Below are 18,555 nucleotides of genomic sequence, written 5' to 3' on the forward strand. Positions count from 1 at the left end.
TTTCTCCTCTCCCATCCTATCCACCAGCACCATTATTTTATAGCTTCTTTGACGTGTCAACAACAAGTTTCCACAGCTATTTTAAGAGTGTTTTTTTTAAAGGTGTTAGGCACTCGTTTTCCCTTTGCAATGCTCAGTTCGCATCTCAGTTGAGTCTGTCTTTGAAATGTGTTTTTCTGCGGTATCCCCGTGCTCATGCATGCAGTGTTTTTATTTCTGTCGCCATTGATACTAATGTAGATGTGTCGTGTCGGTTCTTTACTTGTCTCTTTGCAGATGGCATGACAGGTACTTGAGAACTGTTATGTTCGGTAGTCATCATTTATGCTATGCGAAGATTTGAACATGTCACAGTAAAATGTACTCAAAACAACTCTTGGGAACCGAGCTGGGATGTTCCCTTGTTTCCTTTTATCACAGAGAAATCACATCGGGGAGAACCCTAATCTCCACTCTTAAGTCGAATTGTCACTGAATGTCCCATTGACATCGATGCAGACGCAGCTGATGGTTGTGTGTGTGTTTTTCTGTCTAGGACTCCGGGGCGGATGCACTGGAGCTCAACCTTTCCTGTCCCCATGGAATGGGAGAAAGGGGCATGGGACTTGCCTGTGGACAGGTATCTACCATCACACTGACACACACACTCCACCAGTGTCACAGACTCTGGCAAAACCATTTCATTACTTAGACCTTTAAATTCCTCGTGGAACACGGCTGAACCACATCCAACCCTTTCTGTCCTGGGTCGATCGTTCGCCATTCTTTAATATGCACTCAATACACATAGCCAATTGCTTTGAAAATACAATTTTGTTACACCCGGAAAATATTTCTTACAGAATTCCACTTTAGATTCAGAGAAACACTCTGATGAATACATACACTCATCTTGTAATAAACCCTTAAAAGTTACAGATTAAAACGATTTCAACAAATGTGTCAAAATCCCCAAAATGGGCCTTAACCAAAAAAATCCAATCACTACCACAAATGTAGCACTTGGTGGCTTTTCTAACAGCAATGCTGCGATTTGACTTGATTTCCTCCATCTGCCGCCTTCTTACCCTGGCAGTTTACGATCGCCAGGGGACTTGGGCCTGTTTCCCTTTAAACACGAGACAGAACCATTGTGCCCCCTGCAGTGCTCATAAATTATGATGAGCACTGCAGGGGGCACCGCACTGTGTGTGGATCCCCCCTCTGTAAGGACACAAGGCTAATCACAGGCCTCTGCCTCCTGGCAGATAACCTCTGCGTGAACTAAAGCAAGGAAATAGCATTTAATCACACCGACGGTGGCCACACACGTATAGGCGCAGAGAGAGAGGAGACACACACACACACACACACACACACACACACACACACACACACACAGGATGACATCTTTTTCAGATTCTAAGACAATGCAAGGGAAATTATTTAATGACACATAAGCATGGGATTACGGCTGCTTGCTGGTACATCTTCCAGGAATGCTAACAATAAGCTTTGACCTCCCAGCACAAAAGCTATGCTACAGAAACTAACCACAGGGAATTACCTATTAAAAAGCTACCATCTGAAAACAGAGCTCACTGCTGGAGGTGGTACCAATTTAAGATCTTACAAAGACTAGAACCACAATTATATCATTACGCTGGCTAGGCCTGTGAATGTTATTAAGACTACAACATACAGTTGAAGTCGGAAGTTTACATACTTTTAGGTTGGAGTCATTAATACTTGTTTTTCAACCACTCCACAACTTTCTTGTTAACAAACTGTATTTTGGCGAGTCGGTTAGGACATCTACTTTATGGATGACACAAGTAATTTTTCCAACAATTGTTTACAGGCAGATTATTTCACTTATAATCCACTGTATCACAATTCAAGGCTCACCTTCAAACTCAGTGCCTCTTTGCTTGACATCATGGGAAAATCAAAAGAAATCAGCCAAGACCTCAGAAAAGAAATTGTGGACCTCCACAAGTCTGGTTCATCCTTGGGAGCAATTTCCAAATGCCTGAAGGTACCACGTTAATCTGTACAAACAATAATACACAAGTATAAACACCATGGGACCATGCAGCCATCATACCACTCAGGAAGGAGACACATTCTGTCTCCTAGAGATTAACGTACTTTGGTGCGAAAAGTGCAAATCAATCCCAGAACAACAACAAAGGACCTTGTGAAGATGCTGGAGGAAACAGGTACAAAATTATCTATATCCACAGTAAAACGAGTCCTATATTGACATAACCTGAAAGGCTGCTCCGCAAGAAAGAAGCCTCTGCTCCAAAAAGCCAGACTACGGTTTGCAACTTCACATGGGGACAAAGACTGTACTTTTTGGAGAAATGTCCTTTGGACTGATGAAACTAAAATAGACCTGTTTGGCCATAATGACCATCGTTATGTTTGGAGGAAAAAGGGGAGGCTTGCAAGCCGAAGAACACCATCCCAACCATGAAGCACGGAGGTAGCAGCATCATGTGGTGGGGGTGCTTTGCTACAGGAAGGACTGGTGCACTTCACAAAATAGATGGCATCATGAAAAAATACAATTATGTGGATATATTGAAGCAACATCTCAAAACATCAGTTAAAGTTAAAGCTTGGTCGCAAATGGGTCTTCCAAATGGACAATGACCCCAAGTATACTTCCAAAGTTGTGGCAAAATGGCTTAAGGACAACAAAGGTATTGGAGTGGCCATCACAAAGCCCCGACCTCAATCCCATAGACAATTTGTGGGCAGAACTGAAAAAGCATGTGCGAGCAAGGAGGCCTACAAACCTGACTCAGTTACACTAGATCTCTCAGGAGGAATGGGCAAAAATTCACCCAACTTATTTTGGGAAGCTTGTGGAAGGCTACCCAAAACATTTGACCCAAGTTAAACAATTTAAATGCAATGCTACCAAATACTAATTGAGTGTATGTAAACTTCTGACCCACTGGGAATGTGATGAAAGAAATAAAAGCTGAAATAAATCATTCTCTCTACGATTATTCTGACATTTCACGTTCTTAAAATAAAGTGGTGATCCTAACTGACCTAAGACAGGGAGTTTTTACTAGGATTAAATGTCAGGAATTGTGAAATACTGAGTTTAAATGTATTTGGCTAAGGTGTATGTAAACTTCTGACTTCAACTGTAGATAGATAAGAATAGAGAAAATATAGATATATAGAAAATATAGAACTGAAATTAGTTCGTTTTGTGGGTTTTGGAGACGTGTGCTACTTTAATGCGTTATGTCCGTGGCCATTAGCCACAGATAATTTTAGAAAACAAATTAGTGATCCTCACGGGGAGAGGGGTTGGCTGTGACACGCTTCTCCATCAGCAGTCCAATAAACATATCTCTCTCTCTGTCTCTCTCTGTGTGTGTGTGTGTGTGTGTGTGTGTGTGTGTGTGTGTGTGTGTGTGTGTGTGTGTGTGTGTGTGTGTGTGTGTGTGTGTGTGTCACTGATACTACATCCCCCACACAGAATATACACACATATATAGTGTACTGAGTGCAGAAACACACATATGCATACACACACGGTATACACACACACATAATTAAAGGTATCACAGCCTCGGCCCAAGAAAGAAAGCAGTACATAGTTACATACAAAACCATGCCTTCATATTGCCTTCCCCAAGGCCTAGGAGCTGTCCATGGTCCTGCTTCTCATTCTCCTGTGATTCCCTCTCACTCTCCTCTGAAGGCCTAGGAGCTGTCCATGGTCGTGCTTCTCATTCTCCTGTTATTCCCTTTCCCTCAACTCTGAAGGCGTAGCCCACAAAGCCTCCAAAACTCTATCCCCCCTCCTCTATTCGATCTATGCTTTGTTCTGCGCGGATAGATCCCTCTCCAGCTCAGTGCAAGGAAACCATCTTTTACTTCTGCCCCAGTCACTTTGATGGGCCTTTCCCTCAATACAGGAGTCAGATTGAAGTATTGTGTTAAAACCGAAACAAAAGCCCCCCCGAGATCAAAAGTAGACGATGTGCCTGAGGATCAGAGCTATTGCCTTGCTGCACAGGCTCTTTTTTTATGGAGCCGTTGATATACAGTGGCACTTAATGTCCCTCAACACCACGAGATGGTCTTCCTGGGCCTCACCGCACCACCCACCACCCTGTAAAAGAGGCAAAGGGAAGCATATGTCATATTGGCCCATGCAGGCTGCACTGGATCAAAAATGTAAAGCTCTCCCAAGGAGGACACCTCTCTCTGGGCTTGTGTGGCGTGTGGGAGGGGTATGATGAGTTAGGGGAGGCCTAAAGGTAGGTTGCTGCAGGAGGCAGTACTTTACATCCACATTGCTGAGAGAGGTCCTCGCAGGCCAGGGGCTTTGGTTGCTGCACACACACTTGCAGCCCAAAGTCTTTTATAAGCTGTCACAGGAGTGTGCGTGTGAGTGTGTGTGCCTGCATCACAGACCAGCATCGCCACCCTCTGTGAGGAGGGTTCTTACCACAGCATCTGTTAAAACACACACAGTCTTAGCCTTCCAGGACAGGCTTACTAGTGTTTTTTATACACACACGCGCACACGCACATGCACACACACACACATACCTATTCCTTTCTTCTCGCAAACTGCAGATACACCCCATTCTCCAACATCCCTACACATTATGGACATGAAAGGCTGTTTCTTCCCCTGATCTGTCCTCTGTCATTACTCCAGCTGTTGACATAGCTATTTACACTGTTTACCCTCTCTCTCCCTTCCTCTTCCTTTCTCTCGATTCCCATCCCTCCTTCATCTCTCCCTCCGTCATCTCTCATTTTCTGTTTCTTGCCATATACACTGAGTGCACACAAAAAAATTTAGTTGCACCTTTTGCCCTCAGAACAGCCTCAATTCGTCGGGGCATGGACTCTACAAGGTGTCAAAAGCGTTCCACAGGGATGCTGGCCCATGTTGAGTCCAAAGCTTCCCACAGTTGTGTCAAGTTGGCTGGATGTCCTTTGGGTGGTGGACCATTCTTGATACACACAGGAAACTGTTCAGTGTGAAAAACCCAGCAGCATTGCAGTTCATGACACAATCAAACCGGTACACCTGGTACTTACTACCATACCCCGTTCAAAGGCACTTCAATCTTTTGTCTTGCCTGTTCAACCTCTAAATGGCACACATACACAATCCATGTCTCAATTGTCTCAAGGCTTAAAAATCCTTCCTAATGTTTTGTACACTCAGTGTATTTGTTAACTTTTATTCACACTTGCCATTCAAATTCAAAGAAGCTTTATTTGCATGATCCCATGTTGAATAATACATTAAAATCGACAATAAATCATCCCTTCTCCCTCTTTCACTTGTGTTCTCTCCATCACTCCGTTTTTTCCCATCCATATACATTCCAGTTTCTTCCCCCGGTCAGGCTTTCTCATTTGTGTTTCGCTGCCAGCCTTGTTAAAAACACATGCCGCCCACATCCCTCCCACGACCCACTCTGGTGGACACACAAACACACACACACAGACACACAGACACACACACACACACAAATATAAGTGTATTCGCACACGTATACACTAATGATCACATACACACACAGCGGAACAGAGTTCACACTTAGAGAACCACAGAGAAAGGCTCTCGTTGGGCAGAAGACCTGCACTGTTAAATAGCTGTTTAGTATGCTGTGCATCACCCAGATTTTAATGGTTTCAACGGACAAATGCTACCTCAGGCTAATCACATTGCCATATACAAGTATCACAAACACATATTGAGTCACTATAATAATAGTGGCACCAATCACTATAAAAAAAGATCAAATATCATACCCCGAAGACATGCTAACATGCTAAACTCTTACCAATAACAGGGGAGGATAGCATGTCTTGTGGTTATGATCTTTGTCCCTCTGTAACTCATCATTTTTCACAATTCATTCAGGATTATCATGGTAGCCATGGTAGCATCCACATTTAATGGGGAAGTGTTCAAAAAAAATATTGATTCATTTTTTTACAGCTTTTTTCTCCCCAATTTCGATCTTGTCTCATTGCGTCACGCGTCCTCCGAAACATGCCCCACCAAACCGCGCTTCTTAACATCCACCCGCTTAACCCGGGAAGCCAGCCGCACCAATGTGTCAGGGGAAACGTTCACCAGACGACCGAGGTCAGCCTGCAGGCACCCGGCCCGCCACAAGGAGTCGCTAGAGCACAATGAGCCAAGTAAAGCCCCCCTGGCCAAACCGTCCCCTAACTCAGACGACAGTGGGCACCGCCCTATGGGATTCCCGATCACGGCAGGTTGTGATACAGCCCGGGATTGAACCCAGGTCTGTAGTGACGCTTCTAGCACTGTGATGCAATGCCTTAGACTTCTGTGCCACTCGAGAGGCCCTAAAAACATATTCTACTGGAAGAAAATGATCTGAAACAAAACCAAAACAAACGGCAAATGCATCAAACAAGTAGTCACTGCATGCTAGGAATATGGGACCAAATGTGACCGACCGCCTTGATTCGGATTTATGTAGCAATATTTTAAATGGTGCTTTTTTACATACTTAAGGGATGCATGCGGCAGCTGAAAGTTGATAAACTTGTAACCTCACTTTTGAGAAAATGGCCTTTGAATGTTTTGGTACCTACTGGAGGGCTCTTCTTTGTCTACACCCATTCCGCATCGTTCACATCCTCTTAATCTTTAGCCCCCACCCAAACTCTGACCATTTTAATCGCACTAGCAGAACTGGTTAGGCTGTTTTCATGTTATCCAGAGCGTTGGTGACTGTAACTGTGCTGCTGGCAACAATTTAATTACGCTTTTTTTGCCAACGTTTACTGACTCCAGCCATATTCAACGGGTGTTGAGAGTTCGTAAATTCATCAGTTATTCTGCGCTCTGGCACACTCAGACGAGAGTGCTCTGAAATTGAACTCACCTGAAATGGTTGCTTGCATAGTGGAGTCTTTTGTTAAGACATGTAGATAGCTAAACAATGAACCATAATCCCAACTCATGACATTACTACACTGCACGAATCTGCAGATAGCTAACTAACCAGGTTCAATGTTAGCTAGCTAACATTAGGCTATAACTAGCCAAGCAAATGGCTCTGAGATATGAATAATGAGATCATACACGTAACGTTAGCTAGCGAGCCAGCCAGCTAACGTTAGCTAGCTAACAGTACACTTTAACTTGAAATGAAACCCCTTTTCTGTCAAAATTAGAAATGTATAATATATGAACATGTAGCTAGCTATAGACTATCTTACCCGTATACATCATGGACAGACATGTTTCCTGTTCGATGACATGGTTGCCCTTAGTTGAAGATGTAATCCGGAGACAGGTGTTTTCTCCATCTCCTTAGCTATCATACTCGAATTCCACAGATTTCAAAACTCGGTCTTCCAGAAAGTGGAGAGCAACACTTATGCAATTTTACTACGTGATACATTTTTTAAAAGTATTTTTGAGACACGATTACCTAGACATACTGACCTGCTCAAATAGACAGAAGTGTGCTATACGGCAGACCAATCCAAAGTAATCTCTCAACATGTTCAGCCAATCATGGCTAGCGGTAAGGTTGATGACTTTATCTGTGGCTAAAACAACTAGGCTCGTAATTTAACAATTGTATTTGTATTTACAGATGGCATACAAGTTTGTTATTAAGGCACATGAAAGTTTACATGTTCAAGATGGCATTTCTGCCAAAAAACGCATTTTGATCATTTAAAAAAAGGTTACGTTCAAATGGCTCTCCTGTGAAGTAGTGACCCGTGACATACGCCTAGTTTCCTGAAATGGGTCACAAATACCAAACCTTTGACTACTTTATTTATAAGAATCTTTAGCTGTGTCAATTATTTTGACCCTTACCTTTTTGAGAAAAAAATATATTACTTTTTCTTTGAGCAATTGTATTAGTATGAAGTAATATAATTTCCCCCTTTTTTTGCATACAAAACAACTCAGTATTTTAATTATTTATGTTATACAGTCATGATTGCTCATCTTTAACAAGGTTGTCAATAACTTTGGTGTGGACAGACAGGCAGCCTTTACCACAGTACCTTGGGGATATGGTTCAGCCATCATCAATCTCACTTCAGTTAACACAGGAGAACAAAATACCACTGCCAATGGGTGAACAGTATGTGCCAACGAGTAGAACTGTGTCCTGAGAAAGGGTGCAAAGAAAGAGAGAGGGAGGAGGCAGAAATAAGGAAGGGAGAGCTGTAGAGAGAGAGGTAGAGAGAGGGAGAGAGGGAGAGAGAGAGGTAGAGAGAGGGAGAGAGGTAGAGAGAGAGGTAGAGAGAGGGAGAGAGGTAGAGAGAGAGGTAGAGAGAGGGAGAGAGGTAGAGAGAGAGGGAGAGAGGTAGAGAGAGAGGTAGAGAGAGGGAAAGAGGTAGAGAAAGAGGTAGACAGAGAGGCAGAGGGAGAGAGAGAGGTAGAGAGAGGGAGAGAGAGAGGTAGAGAGAAAAGTAGAGAGAGAGAGGAGTTTGATAAACGTTTTATTTTTTATTTAACCTCTATTTAACTAGGCAGGTCAGTTGAGAATAAATTCTTATTTACAATGACGGCCTACCAAAAGGCAAATGGCCTCCTACAGGGACAGGGGCTGGGATTAAAAATTAAAAATACATTAAATTAAAATATAGGATAAAACATACATCAAGAGAGACAACACAACACTAAGTAGAGAGACCTAAGACAACAACAGAGCATGGCAGCAACACATGACAATGCAGCATGGTAGCAACACAACATGACAACAACATGGTAGCAACCCAACATGGCAGAAACACAAGATGGTAGCAGTACAAAACATGGTACAAACATTAATGGGCACAGAAACAGCACAAAGGGCAAGAAGGTAGTAAGTAGAGAGAGAGGTAGAGAGAGGGGTAGAGAGAGGAGGAGGAAGACAGAGGGAGAAAGAGCAACTGAGCTGCTATGAAAACGCAACAGTGGAGCTGCAGGGTCTTTGAAGGAACCTGTATGGACACAACAGTGTTTTTCTTTCCCATCAGAGCTTAAAGGAGGAACTCAGACAGAGCTGTGTGTGCGTGCGTGTTTGTACGCGTGCGTGCTTACATTATGACAAAAAGGGTATATTTGCAAAAACCTGTCAAACATTTCAATGCTACAACAGATGGAGGTTGGTTTAGTGGCCTAATTCCTCACAAACGTCAACATTTTCGAAACTTCACAAGTTAGCACTCGTGAAAAATGGGTGAGATCATCCTTTTTAAAATTTGGAGCCAGCAACACCCCTCTTCAGAGGACAACTTCATTATACTATACTAGAAGTGAAATATTGTATTTATTTCCTCAAACTGATCCTGAATCTGTTGTTATAGGATCCTGTGATGGTGATGAACATCTGTCGGTGGGTGAGACAGACCGCCAAGATCCCCTTCTTCGCCAAGCTCACGCCCAACGTCACCAACATCGTGGACATTGCGAAGGCTGCACACGAAGGTAGCGACAGTCCAGAGTCTCAGAGTAGGAGTGCTTATATAGGATCAGTTTTGCCTTTGACATGAATATGATTATGTGGACAGGAGAATCCTAATCCTGGATCAGCACTCCTACTGTGAGACTATGTGAAATCCAATGTGATCGGCTGTTGACGTTGTCGGTCCGAAATGAAACGAGACCTAGCTTCAAATCCCTGCCCCCCATCCTCTTTTTTTCTCATTTGTTCCTTTTTTTCCTCATGTTGGGAAAGGATGTGAAGGGAGGTTGAAGTATTTCTAGAATGGGGGGTGAAGGGGAAGGCGCAGCAGACAACCATTTTTGAATGACTGGAATTTCAGCAATATCAAGCTCAATAGTGACTGTGGTCTTGTTGTTATAGGAGGGGCAGATGGAGTCACTGCCACCAACACAGTGTCTGGAATGATGGGCCTAAAAGCTGACAGCACCCCCTGGCCTGGCATCGGCAAGGGCAAGCGCACCACCTACGGAGGAGTGTCTGGTAAGTAACACGCACCCACACACACAAACACTTTGTCTTGTAAGCAGTGCTATTACCTTACAGCTACAGTCCGCTATCGTGTGTTCAAGTCTGTCGGTGTAAAGCCCCTGTGTGTATACTAGAGTGTGTGTGTGTGTGTGTGTGTGTGTGTGTGTGTGTGTGTGTGTGTGTGTGTGTGTGTGTGTGTGTGTGTGTGTGTGTGTGTGTGTGTGTGTGTGTGCGTGCGTGCGTGTGAGTGTGTGTGTAGTATGCCGCTCTCTCTCTCTCTCTCTCTCTCTCTCTCTCTCTCTCGCTCTCTCTGCGGGCTCACCTCCGCTCTTCTCCCAGCTCGTTCCCTCCCTCTTTCTCAGCTGCCAACACACCTTCTGAACCAGTCTCAGGCAGTCGCAGGGTCAAGAAAGCAGCCTGCATTTCAAAATGAGGATTGAGACTATTGAGGCAGTATTTCATGCAAGAAGTACCAGCTGTCATAGTGTAGTTCTCCTGGTGTAACTTGTGTATATGGCTGGGGCTGTAGCTCCATACTCTCAGGAGTCCCCTAGCTGGGGGCAGTCCAGCTCCCTCCCCCCCTTTCGACTGGGTCATTGAACATTACTGTCCTAAAGGGCCAGGAGTGGGGGGGGGTCACACATTTCTACTTTTGGCCAGGAGGGCCTCCATAAGTGACACTCATTAGATTTTTCAAATTTGAAAAAAAGGACTGGAGTCCAACTGACATAAAACATAGGTGGCCCCCGCTCGGTTGTAAAGGAAGAGAAGAAGTATATTCTTGAGCAAGGGTGGGCAACAAACGGCCCGCAGGCCAGATCTGGCCCGCGAGCCCATTCAATCTGGTCCGCGGGAGGTTTTGGGAAATTCATATTTTGGTTTAAAAAAAGACTCCAGGCCACTCTTTCATGTCTAAAACTAGATAGAAAGTAGCCTATGTAGAAATGTGTATGGACCTATAAGTTTTTAAATAACTCACCTGATGTTTTACATCACGATGTGGCCCTTAACCAAAAAAATGTACCTAAGAAGGAATGCTTGAAAAGGGAGTGTGAAAAATGCCTAGGCTACAAACAATAAGGTCGCCACATGATAATTTACAGTATACCTTATCATCATCAGTTCATTCATTTCTCTTTGGATTTCAACCATATTGCAGCCACTCAACATGCAGCATTTCATGTATAGTTGTATAGTTTCATAGACTGTATAGTTTTCTTTAAAGGCCTAAAATACACAAATCTTAATTCAGCAGTCATTGTGTACCTCTCTACCACTACATCCTTATTTCAACTTCTCTACAGAACACAAATGAATAACTCCACCTGAACCATCATACATTTTCTGTAGGAGACTTTAGCCAGAGAGGGTGAGGGGAGACAAAAGTAGAAGAGCATCAATTTAGGAGACTTTAGCCAGAGAGGGTGAGGGGAGACAAAAGTAGAAGAGCATCAATTTAGGAGACTTTAGCCAGAGAGGGTGAGGGGAGACAAAAGTAGAAGAGCATCAATTTAGGAGACTTTAGCCAGAGAGGGTGAGGGGAGACAAAAGTAGAAGAGCATCAATTTAGGAGACTTCAGTCGGAAGAGGGAGAGAAGAGGAGGAGGAGAAGGAAAGTAGAAGCGCCAAGGAACAAAGAGAGGGCGGAGAGAGCAAGAGCCATGAATATGCATACAATTAACCATCCATGGAGAATATGCAAAAATGTATGCTTTGATTCAATTCATCATCCCAATTTCAGAGGCTGGCATTAGTTAATGAGGATCATTTAGCATGGGAGGAGAGAGGGTGCTGTCTCTATCTGTCAACCTAGTGGGCGTGTGTGTGTGTGTGTGTGTGTGTGTGTGTGTGTGTGTGTGTGTGTGTGTGTGTGTGTGTGTGTGTGCGTGTGTGTGTGTATTTCTGCTTGTGTGTCGCGATTCTGTGTGTGTACATGTGTGAACGCTTATGTTCAAGTATATATGGATGTGTCTGTGTGTTGCCAACGTGTGTACGTATGAGCCTCTCTGGTCAAATACATGTGTACAAGGCTATACTGTGATCAATGAGCGAGAACCTAGTGGGGGAACCAGGTTAAATGTAATGTGATAAATGTCTCCATCTGTCTGCCTGATCACAGAGCACAGCCAACCCCATCCTGTAGGGACCCCATGACAGCCAACTAATGATAGAGTGGCCTGGATTGGACCCCATTGGGGAGTGTGTTTACACTGTGTGTGTGTGTGTGTGTGTGTGTGTGTGTGTGTGTGTGTGTGTGTGTGTGTGTGTGTGTGTGTGTTTGTGTATGTGTGTGCCTGCATGACTGCATGTGTGGGTGAGAAATAGAGATTGGATGATTGTCCATATGTACTCTTCATATGTTACACTGTATCTATTTCTGGAGAGATTGAGAAACAGACCAACTCTGCTATTTACACAACATATGCGTTTGGTTTAATCTCATCTTCTATAAGAAAGGTAGGTCTAAGAATGCGTTTTTGAATTCCACATGAATTCTGATCCATCTCCACAGGTAATGCCATCCGGCCCATTGCCCTGCGCGCTGTATCCGCCATCGGCAGGGCCCTGCCAGGGTTCCCCATCCTAGCAACTGGTGGGATCGACTCAGCCGAGACAGGCCTGCAGTTCCTCCACGCTGGAGCTTCTGTTCTACAGGTAAGCAGAGACATCAACAAAAAGTGCACTTACTATCACAACCGGCTGTGATCGGGAGTCCCATAGGGCGGCGCACAATTGGCATGACTTGACCTTCGCTTCCCGAGCCCGTTGAGGAGTTGCAGCGATGAGACAAGATCAAAATGGTTTCTTTTTTTAAAGTGCACTAACCACTAGCCTGGTAGCTATATATGTTTGTCATAGGTACCTAGTCAACTTGTACTGTAGTTGACTTGTGATATAGTTAGGTTGTGCTAACATTTATTGTCAGATGACAAATGAGGACTAATGATAAAAATGCACAAACAGATCGGATTACACATCTGGGTACCCAGCTGTGTGTCAGTATGTTGTTTTTCAGTATAATCACACTTATTGGATATTCAACCACACACAGGGACATGAGGGCTAAAGCAAGTCTTGAGAACAGCTCAGTGTGGAACATTCATGTTACATTCATGTTAGCGTCGATGTGTCTTTTGTCTGATATTCAACACTGATCCATTTTTAATAGGATTTAACTCCAAGCTTGCATTACATTCTTTATGATTATTAGTCTATTAGTGATCGTCATCGACATCAATCGCCTTCCCAGGGAATTTACTTCCTTGTTTTTACGAAAGATGAAGCCATCACATCAAAGAGCTTTTCGGCTCTCTCGATCTCTCTGTCTCTCCCTCATCCCTCCTCCTTCTCCTCTCCATCCCTTCCTCTCTCAACACAAAAAAATTATCTTCTTTCACACAAAGCTTTGTCACTGCCTAATAAGGAATTTACCCAACGCTTTGGTTGTGTATACCCCCGGCTGCTATGGCAACAGATTGCCAGTAACAAGCTTCATGTAAATCCTAATCCTAATATAATACACTGAACAAGTTGCTAGAGCAAATAAACCTATTATCTCAGCGGGGGGGTCCGAGCCTCAGAAATCTGTTTATAAATAAATAAATGCGAACACACTCATTATGCCACCAAATAATGTAGCATAAATAGATGACACCCTCGGTGAAAGCCTCGGTGGTTTTGACACATTAGGCTGCATAAGGCTGTGTGGCTTCTCTGCTACTTCTTAGAAATATAGCCTCCTGGTGACAGACACATCGCTTAGTGTACGTGTGTGTGGGTATACAGTTGCGGGAACTAAAATGTTAGGTCGGTATTGGCAGATTTTTTTTTTCCCGCATTGTGTACGCGTCACAGCACTACCAGTGTATACTGGCAATAGTTTGTCGCAACAAAACCTGTGAAAACGTCATATTTCCCACAATTGTACCTCCACGTGTGTATGAATACAACGACACAACTGTCTGGGTGTGTTAGCGAATACACAACTGTCTGGGTGTGTTAGCGAATACACAACTGTCTGGGTGTGTTAGCGAATACACAACTGTCTGGGTGTGTTAGCGAATACACAACTGTCTGGGTGTGTTAGCGAATACACAACTGTCTGGGTGTGTTAGCGAATACACAACTGTCTGGGTGTGTTAGCGAATACACAACTGTCTGGGTGTGTTAGCGAATACACAACTGTCTGGGTGTGTTAGCGAATACACAACTGTCTGGGTGTGTTAGCGAATACACAACTGTCTGGGTGTGTTAGCGAATACACAAATGCATTCCACTGCATGCATCTTCCCCAGATTTGTAGTGCGGTGCAGAACCAAGACTTCACCCTGATCGAGGACTACTGCCTGGGCCTGAAGGCTCTGCTCTACTTGAAGAGCATTGAGGAGCTGACTGGCTGGGATGGACAGTCTCCCCCCACCCTGCGCCACCAGAAGGGCAAACCTGTAACCCGTGTGGAGGAACTGGTGGGTAAGGTGAGTCCAACCATCATCACCATGGGTTGCCGTTACAGGATAGTCCCTCCCCAACCCTTTCCTCATCCAACCTTAAAGGGACACTACTAAACTCCATGTTAATTATCTCCAGCGCCGTGCCAGTGTCTACGTCAGCGATTTTCTACCCCCCAACCAAAAAAAGATAAGGCGAAAAGGTTCTAATGCAATTAGGGTGCAGCATGGTTTAGGATAGATTGGTTCTTTCAGCTGAACCTGCAGAAGTGAGTGTACAGTCAACCAAATGCACTTCAGAATACTGATATACCGTAGCTACATTTTATCCATTTGATATTGTATGCAGACAACAGCTGTAAAACTATTGATCAGATAAATTCCCAACAGAATTCCTCAAAGTTTAGTTCTAGTGTGTACCAGTGTACCAGTATACTGTGAGATGCGGGGGGGGGGGGGGGGGGTAGTTGTGGCTTGTGGCTTGTGGCTTGTGGCTAGTGGCTAGTTGTTTGTGATTGGACTGAGCTAGGTGTTTTTGAAATGTCACCACCCGGATTTCCTCAAAGTGTAAATTCATAAGAAAACACGAAAGGTCACGCATGTCAACCTTAAGATATTGTACAGGGGCTGCACTATACTGCCTCGCAGAAGGCGAAGAAACACACACACACACATACACACACGTATAAATCCAACCTCAATTTCTGACTCATTTCCATGCAGTATATTCCTTGCATATATTCCATATTCTGTTGTTTGATGGCGCATTTACCCTTCATAGTAAAACCGAATGCCGTCGACATCAAAACAATAGTTAAAACAACGCAAGGATAACGCAAGCAATTACAGTTCTCCTTGAGAAAAGAAACAAACAATAACCAGACAGAGGTGTGATTCCACCTCTATCCCTCCACACTTTCATTCATTTTTACGTGACAAAAGAAGCAAGTACAGAAAACACACTTAGAAAATAATATGCAAATTATTGGATTTGCGATAAACACCCTTCAAAGCGGAAGGAATATTTGAAATTGGAAAAGCCTTTATCTGATGCGGGGCTATTCTTCCGACACGGCAGACGAGGGAGGCTTGCGTGCGCTTTCAAACATGTTGTCGCTGGAGAGTTCTTTATTCTAACGTCAACGGGGTGTCTTTGTGTGGCCGGCCTCAACTAGCTTCAATGGCAACGCCACACCAGGGACAGAGTGGAAAGAATGAACGAATGAATGAAGGATAGAGGCAGAGGGAGAATAAGGGATAAGTATACAATTAGTCTGTCATTTGTCTCTGTGTGTGTGTGTGTGTGTGTGCATGCGTGCGTGCGTGCGTGCGTGCGTGCGTGCGTATTAGAGGTCGACCGATTATGATTTTTCAACGCCGATACCGATACTGATTATTGGAGGGCCAAAAAGCCGATACCGATTATTCGGCCAATTTTTATTTATTTATTTGTAATAATGACAATTACAACAAAACTGAATGAATACTTATTTTAACTTAATATAATACATCAATAAAATCAATTTAGCCTCAAGAAAATAATGAAACATGTTCAATTTGGTTTAAATAATGCAAAAACAAAGTGTTGGAGAAGAAAGTAAAAGTGCAATATGTGCTATGTAAGAAAGCTAACGTTTCAGTTCCTTGCTCAGAACATGAGAACATGTGAAAGCTGGTGGTTCCTTTTAACATGAGACTTCAATATTCCCAGGTAAGAAGTTTTAGGTTGTAGTTATTATATAAATTATAGGACTATTTCCCTCTATACCATTTGTATTTCATTAACCATTGACTATTGGATGTTCTTATAGGCACTTTAGTATTGCCATTGTAACAGTATAGCTTCCGTCCCTCTCCTCGCTCCTCCCTGGGCTCAAACCAGCAACACATCAACAACAGCCACCATCAAAGCAGTGTTACCCATGCAAAGTAAGGGGAACAACTACTAGAATGCTCAGAGCGAGTGACAGGAGTTGATAGGCTTGAAGTCATAAACAGTGCAATGCTTGAAGCACAACGAAGAGCTGCTGGCAAAACGCACGAAAGTGCTGTTTGAATGAATGTTTACGCGCCTGCTTCTGCCTACCACCGCTCAGTCAGATACTTAGATACTTGTATGCTTGTATGCTCAGTCAGATTATATGCAACGCAGGACACGCTAGATAATATCTAGTAATATCATCAACCATGTGTAGTTAACTAGTGATTATGATTGATTGTTTTTCATAAGATAAGTTTAATGCTAGCTAGCAACTTACCTTGGCTTACTGCATTCGCTTACTGCACTCTCCTTGTGGAGTGCAACGAGAGAGAGGCAGGTCGTTATTGCGTTGGACAAGTTAACTGTAAGGTTGCAAGATTGGATCCCCCGAGCAGACAAGGTGAAACTCTGTCGTTCTGCCCCTGAACAAGGCAGTTAACCCACCGTTCCTAGGGCGTCATTGAAAATAAGAATGTGTTCTTAACTGACTTGCCTAGTTAAATAAGGGTATACAAATAAAATAAAATAAATTAATTAATTAAAAATCGTCAAATCGGCGCCCAAAAATACCGATTTCCGATTGTTATGAAAACTTGAAATCGGCCCTAATTAATCGGCCATTCCGATTAATCGGTCGACCTCTAGTATATATACATGGACGAAGATTGGAGATGTGGTGAGGGTGCAATGTGTGAGTCTGTACAGTGTGATCTCGAGTGGAGAGAGAGAGACTCACAGCCACAGACTCATATGATAGAAAATGGACAGATTGGTTTTGATAACATGTTTTGTATTGTATTGTTGGGGAAAATGGGAAAAATCAGTCACAGTTATTGAGAATAGGAGAAGTGTCGAGAACCTAGTTCAATTTGAGCCATTACGCACAAATAGCAGTCTGGACACTGAAAACCAAGGACATTACATATATTAATACAATACTATTAACGTCATGATAAACACACTGTACATCATCCAGTCTCTCTCTCTCTGTATCTCTCTCTCCCCCCTACTATGTTTCTCTGTATCTCTCTCTCTCCCTCTCTCTGTATCTCTCTCTCTCTCTCTACTTGTCTCTCTCTCGCTCTCTCTCTCTCTGTATCTCTTTCTCCCCCCTACTCTGTTTCTCTGTATCTCTCTCTCCCTCTCTCTCTGTATCTCTCTCTCCCTCTCTCTCTCCCTCTCCCCCTCTCTCTCTGTTTCTCTGTATCTCTCTCTCCCCCTTTCTCTCTGTTTCTCTGTATCTCTCTGTCTGTATCTCTCTCTCTCTCTCTATCTCTCCCTCTCTCTCTGTATCTCTCTCTCCCCCTCTCTCTCTGTTTCTCTGTATCTATCTCTCTCCCTCTCTCTCCCCCTCTCTCTCTGTATATATCTCTCTCCCTCTCTCTCTGTATCTTTCTCTCCCTCTCTCTCTGTATCTCTCTCTCCCCTCTCTCTCTGTTTCTCTGTATCTATCTCTCTCCCTCTCTCTCTGTATCTCTCTCTCTATCTCTCCCTCTCTCTCTGTATCTCTCTCTCCCCCTACTATGTTTCTCTGTATCTCTCTCTCTCCCTCTCTCTCTGTATCTCTCTCTCTCTCTACTTGTCTCTCTCTCGCTCTCTCTCTCTCTGTATCACTTTCTCCCCCCTACTCTGTTTCTCTGTATCTCTCTCTCCCTCTCTCTCTGTATCTCTCTCTCCCTCTCTCTCTCCCTCTCCCCCTCTCTCTCTGTTTCTCTGTATCTCTCTCTCCCCCTCTCTCTCTGTTTCTCTGTATCTCTCTCTGTATCTCTCTCTCTCTCTCTCTCTCTCTCTCTCTCTCTCTCCCCCTCTCTCTCTGTTTCTCTGTATCTATCTCTCTCACTCTCTCTCCCCTTCTCTCTCTGTTTCTCTGTATATATCTCTCTCCCTCTCTCTCTGTATCTTTCTCTATCTCTCCCTCTCTCTCCCCCTCTCTCTCTGTTTCTCTGTATCTATCTCTCTCCCTCTCTCTCCCCTCTCTCTGTTTCTCTGTTTCTCTGTATCTATCTCTCTCCCTCTCTCTCTGTATCTCTCTCTCCCCCTCTCTCTCTGTTTCTCTGTATCTATATCTCTCTCTCTCCCCCTCTCTCTCTGTTTCTCTGTATCTATCTCTCTCCCTCTCTCCCCCCTCTCTCTCTGTTTCTCTGTATCTATCTCTCTCCCTCTCTCTCTGTATCTCTCT

At 43.8% G+C, this 18,555-nt stretch overlaps 1 protein-coding gene across 1 annotated transcript in view; it reads left to right on the plus strand.

The window, feature by feature from the left end:
• dpydb (dihydropyrimidine dehydrogenase b) overlaps positions 1-18,555 on the plus strand; it is a 129,327-nt gene that overhangs the window by 103,001 nt on the left and 7,771 nt on the right. Inside the window, exons 17-21 of the mRNA XM_065013343.1 lie at positions 536-619; positions 9,340-9,460; positions 9,840-9,959; positions 12,460-12,602; positions 14,243-14,422. Coding sequence (XP_064869415.1) covers positions 536-619; positions 9,340-9,460; positions 9,840-9,959; positions 12,460-12,602; positions 14,243-14,422 — 648 coding nt within the window. The remainder of the gene's footprint in view (positions 1-535; positions 620-9,339; positions 9,461-9,839; positions 9,960-12,459; positions 12,603-14,242; positions 14,423-18,555) is intronic.

The sequence above is a fragment of the Oncorhynchus nerka genome, linkage group LG9b (assembly GCF_034236695.1).
Source record: "Oncorhynchus nerka isolate Pitt River linkage group LG9b, Oner_Uvic_2.0, whole genome shotgun sequence".
Classification (NCBI taxonomy): Eukaryota; Metazoa; Chordata; class Actinopteri; order Salmoniformes; family Salmonidae; genus Oncorhynchus; species Oncorhynchus nerka.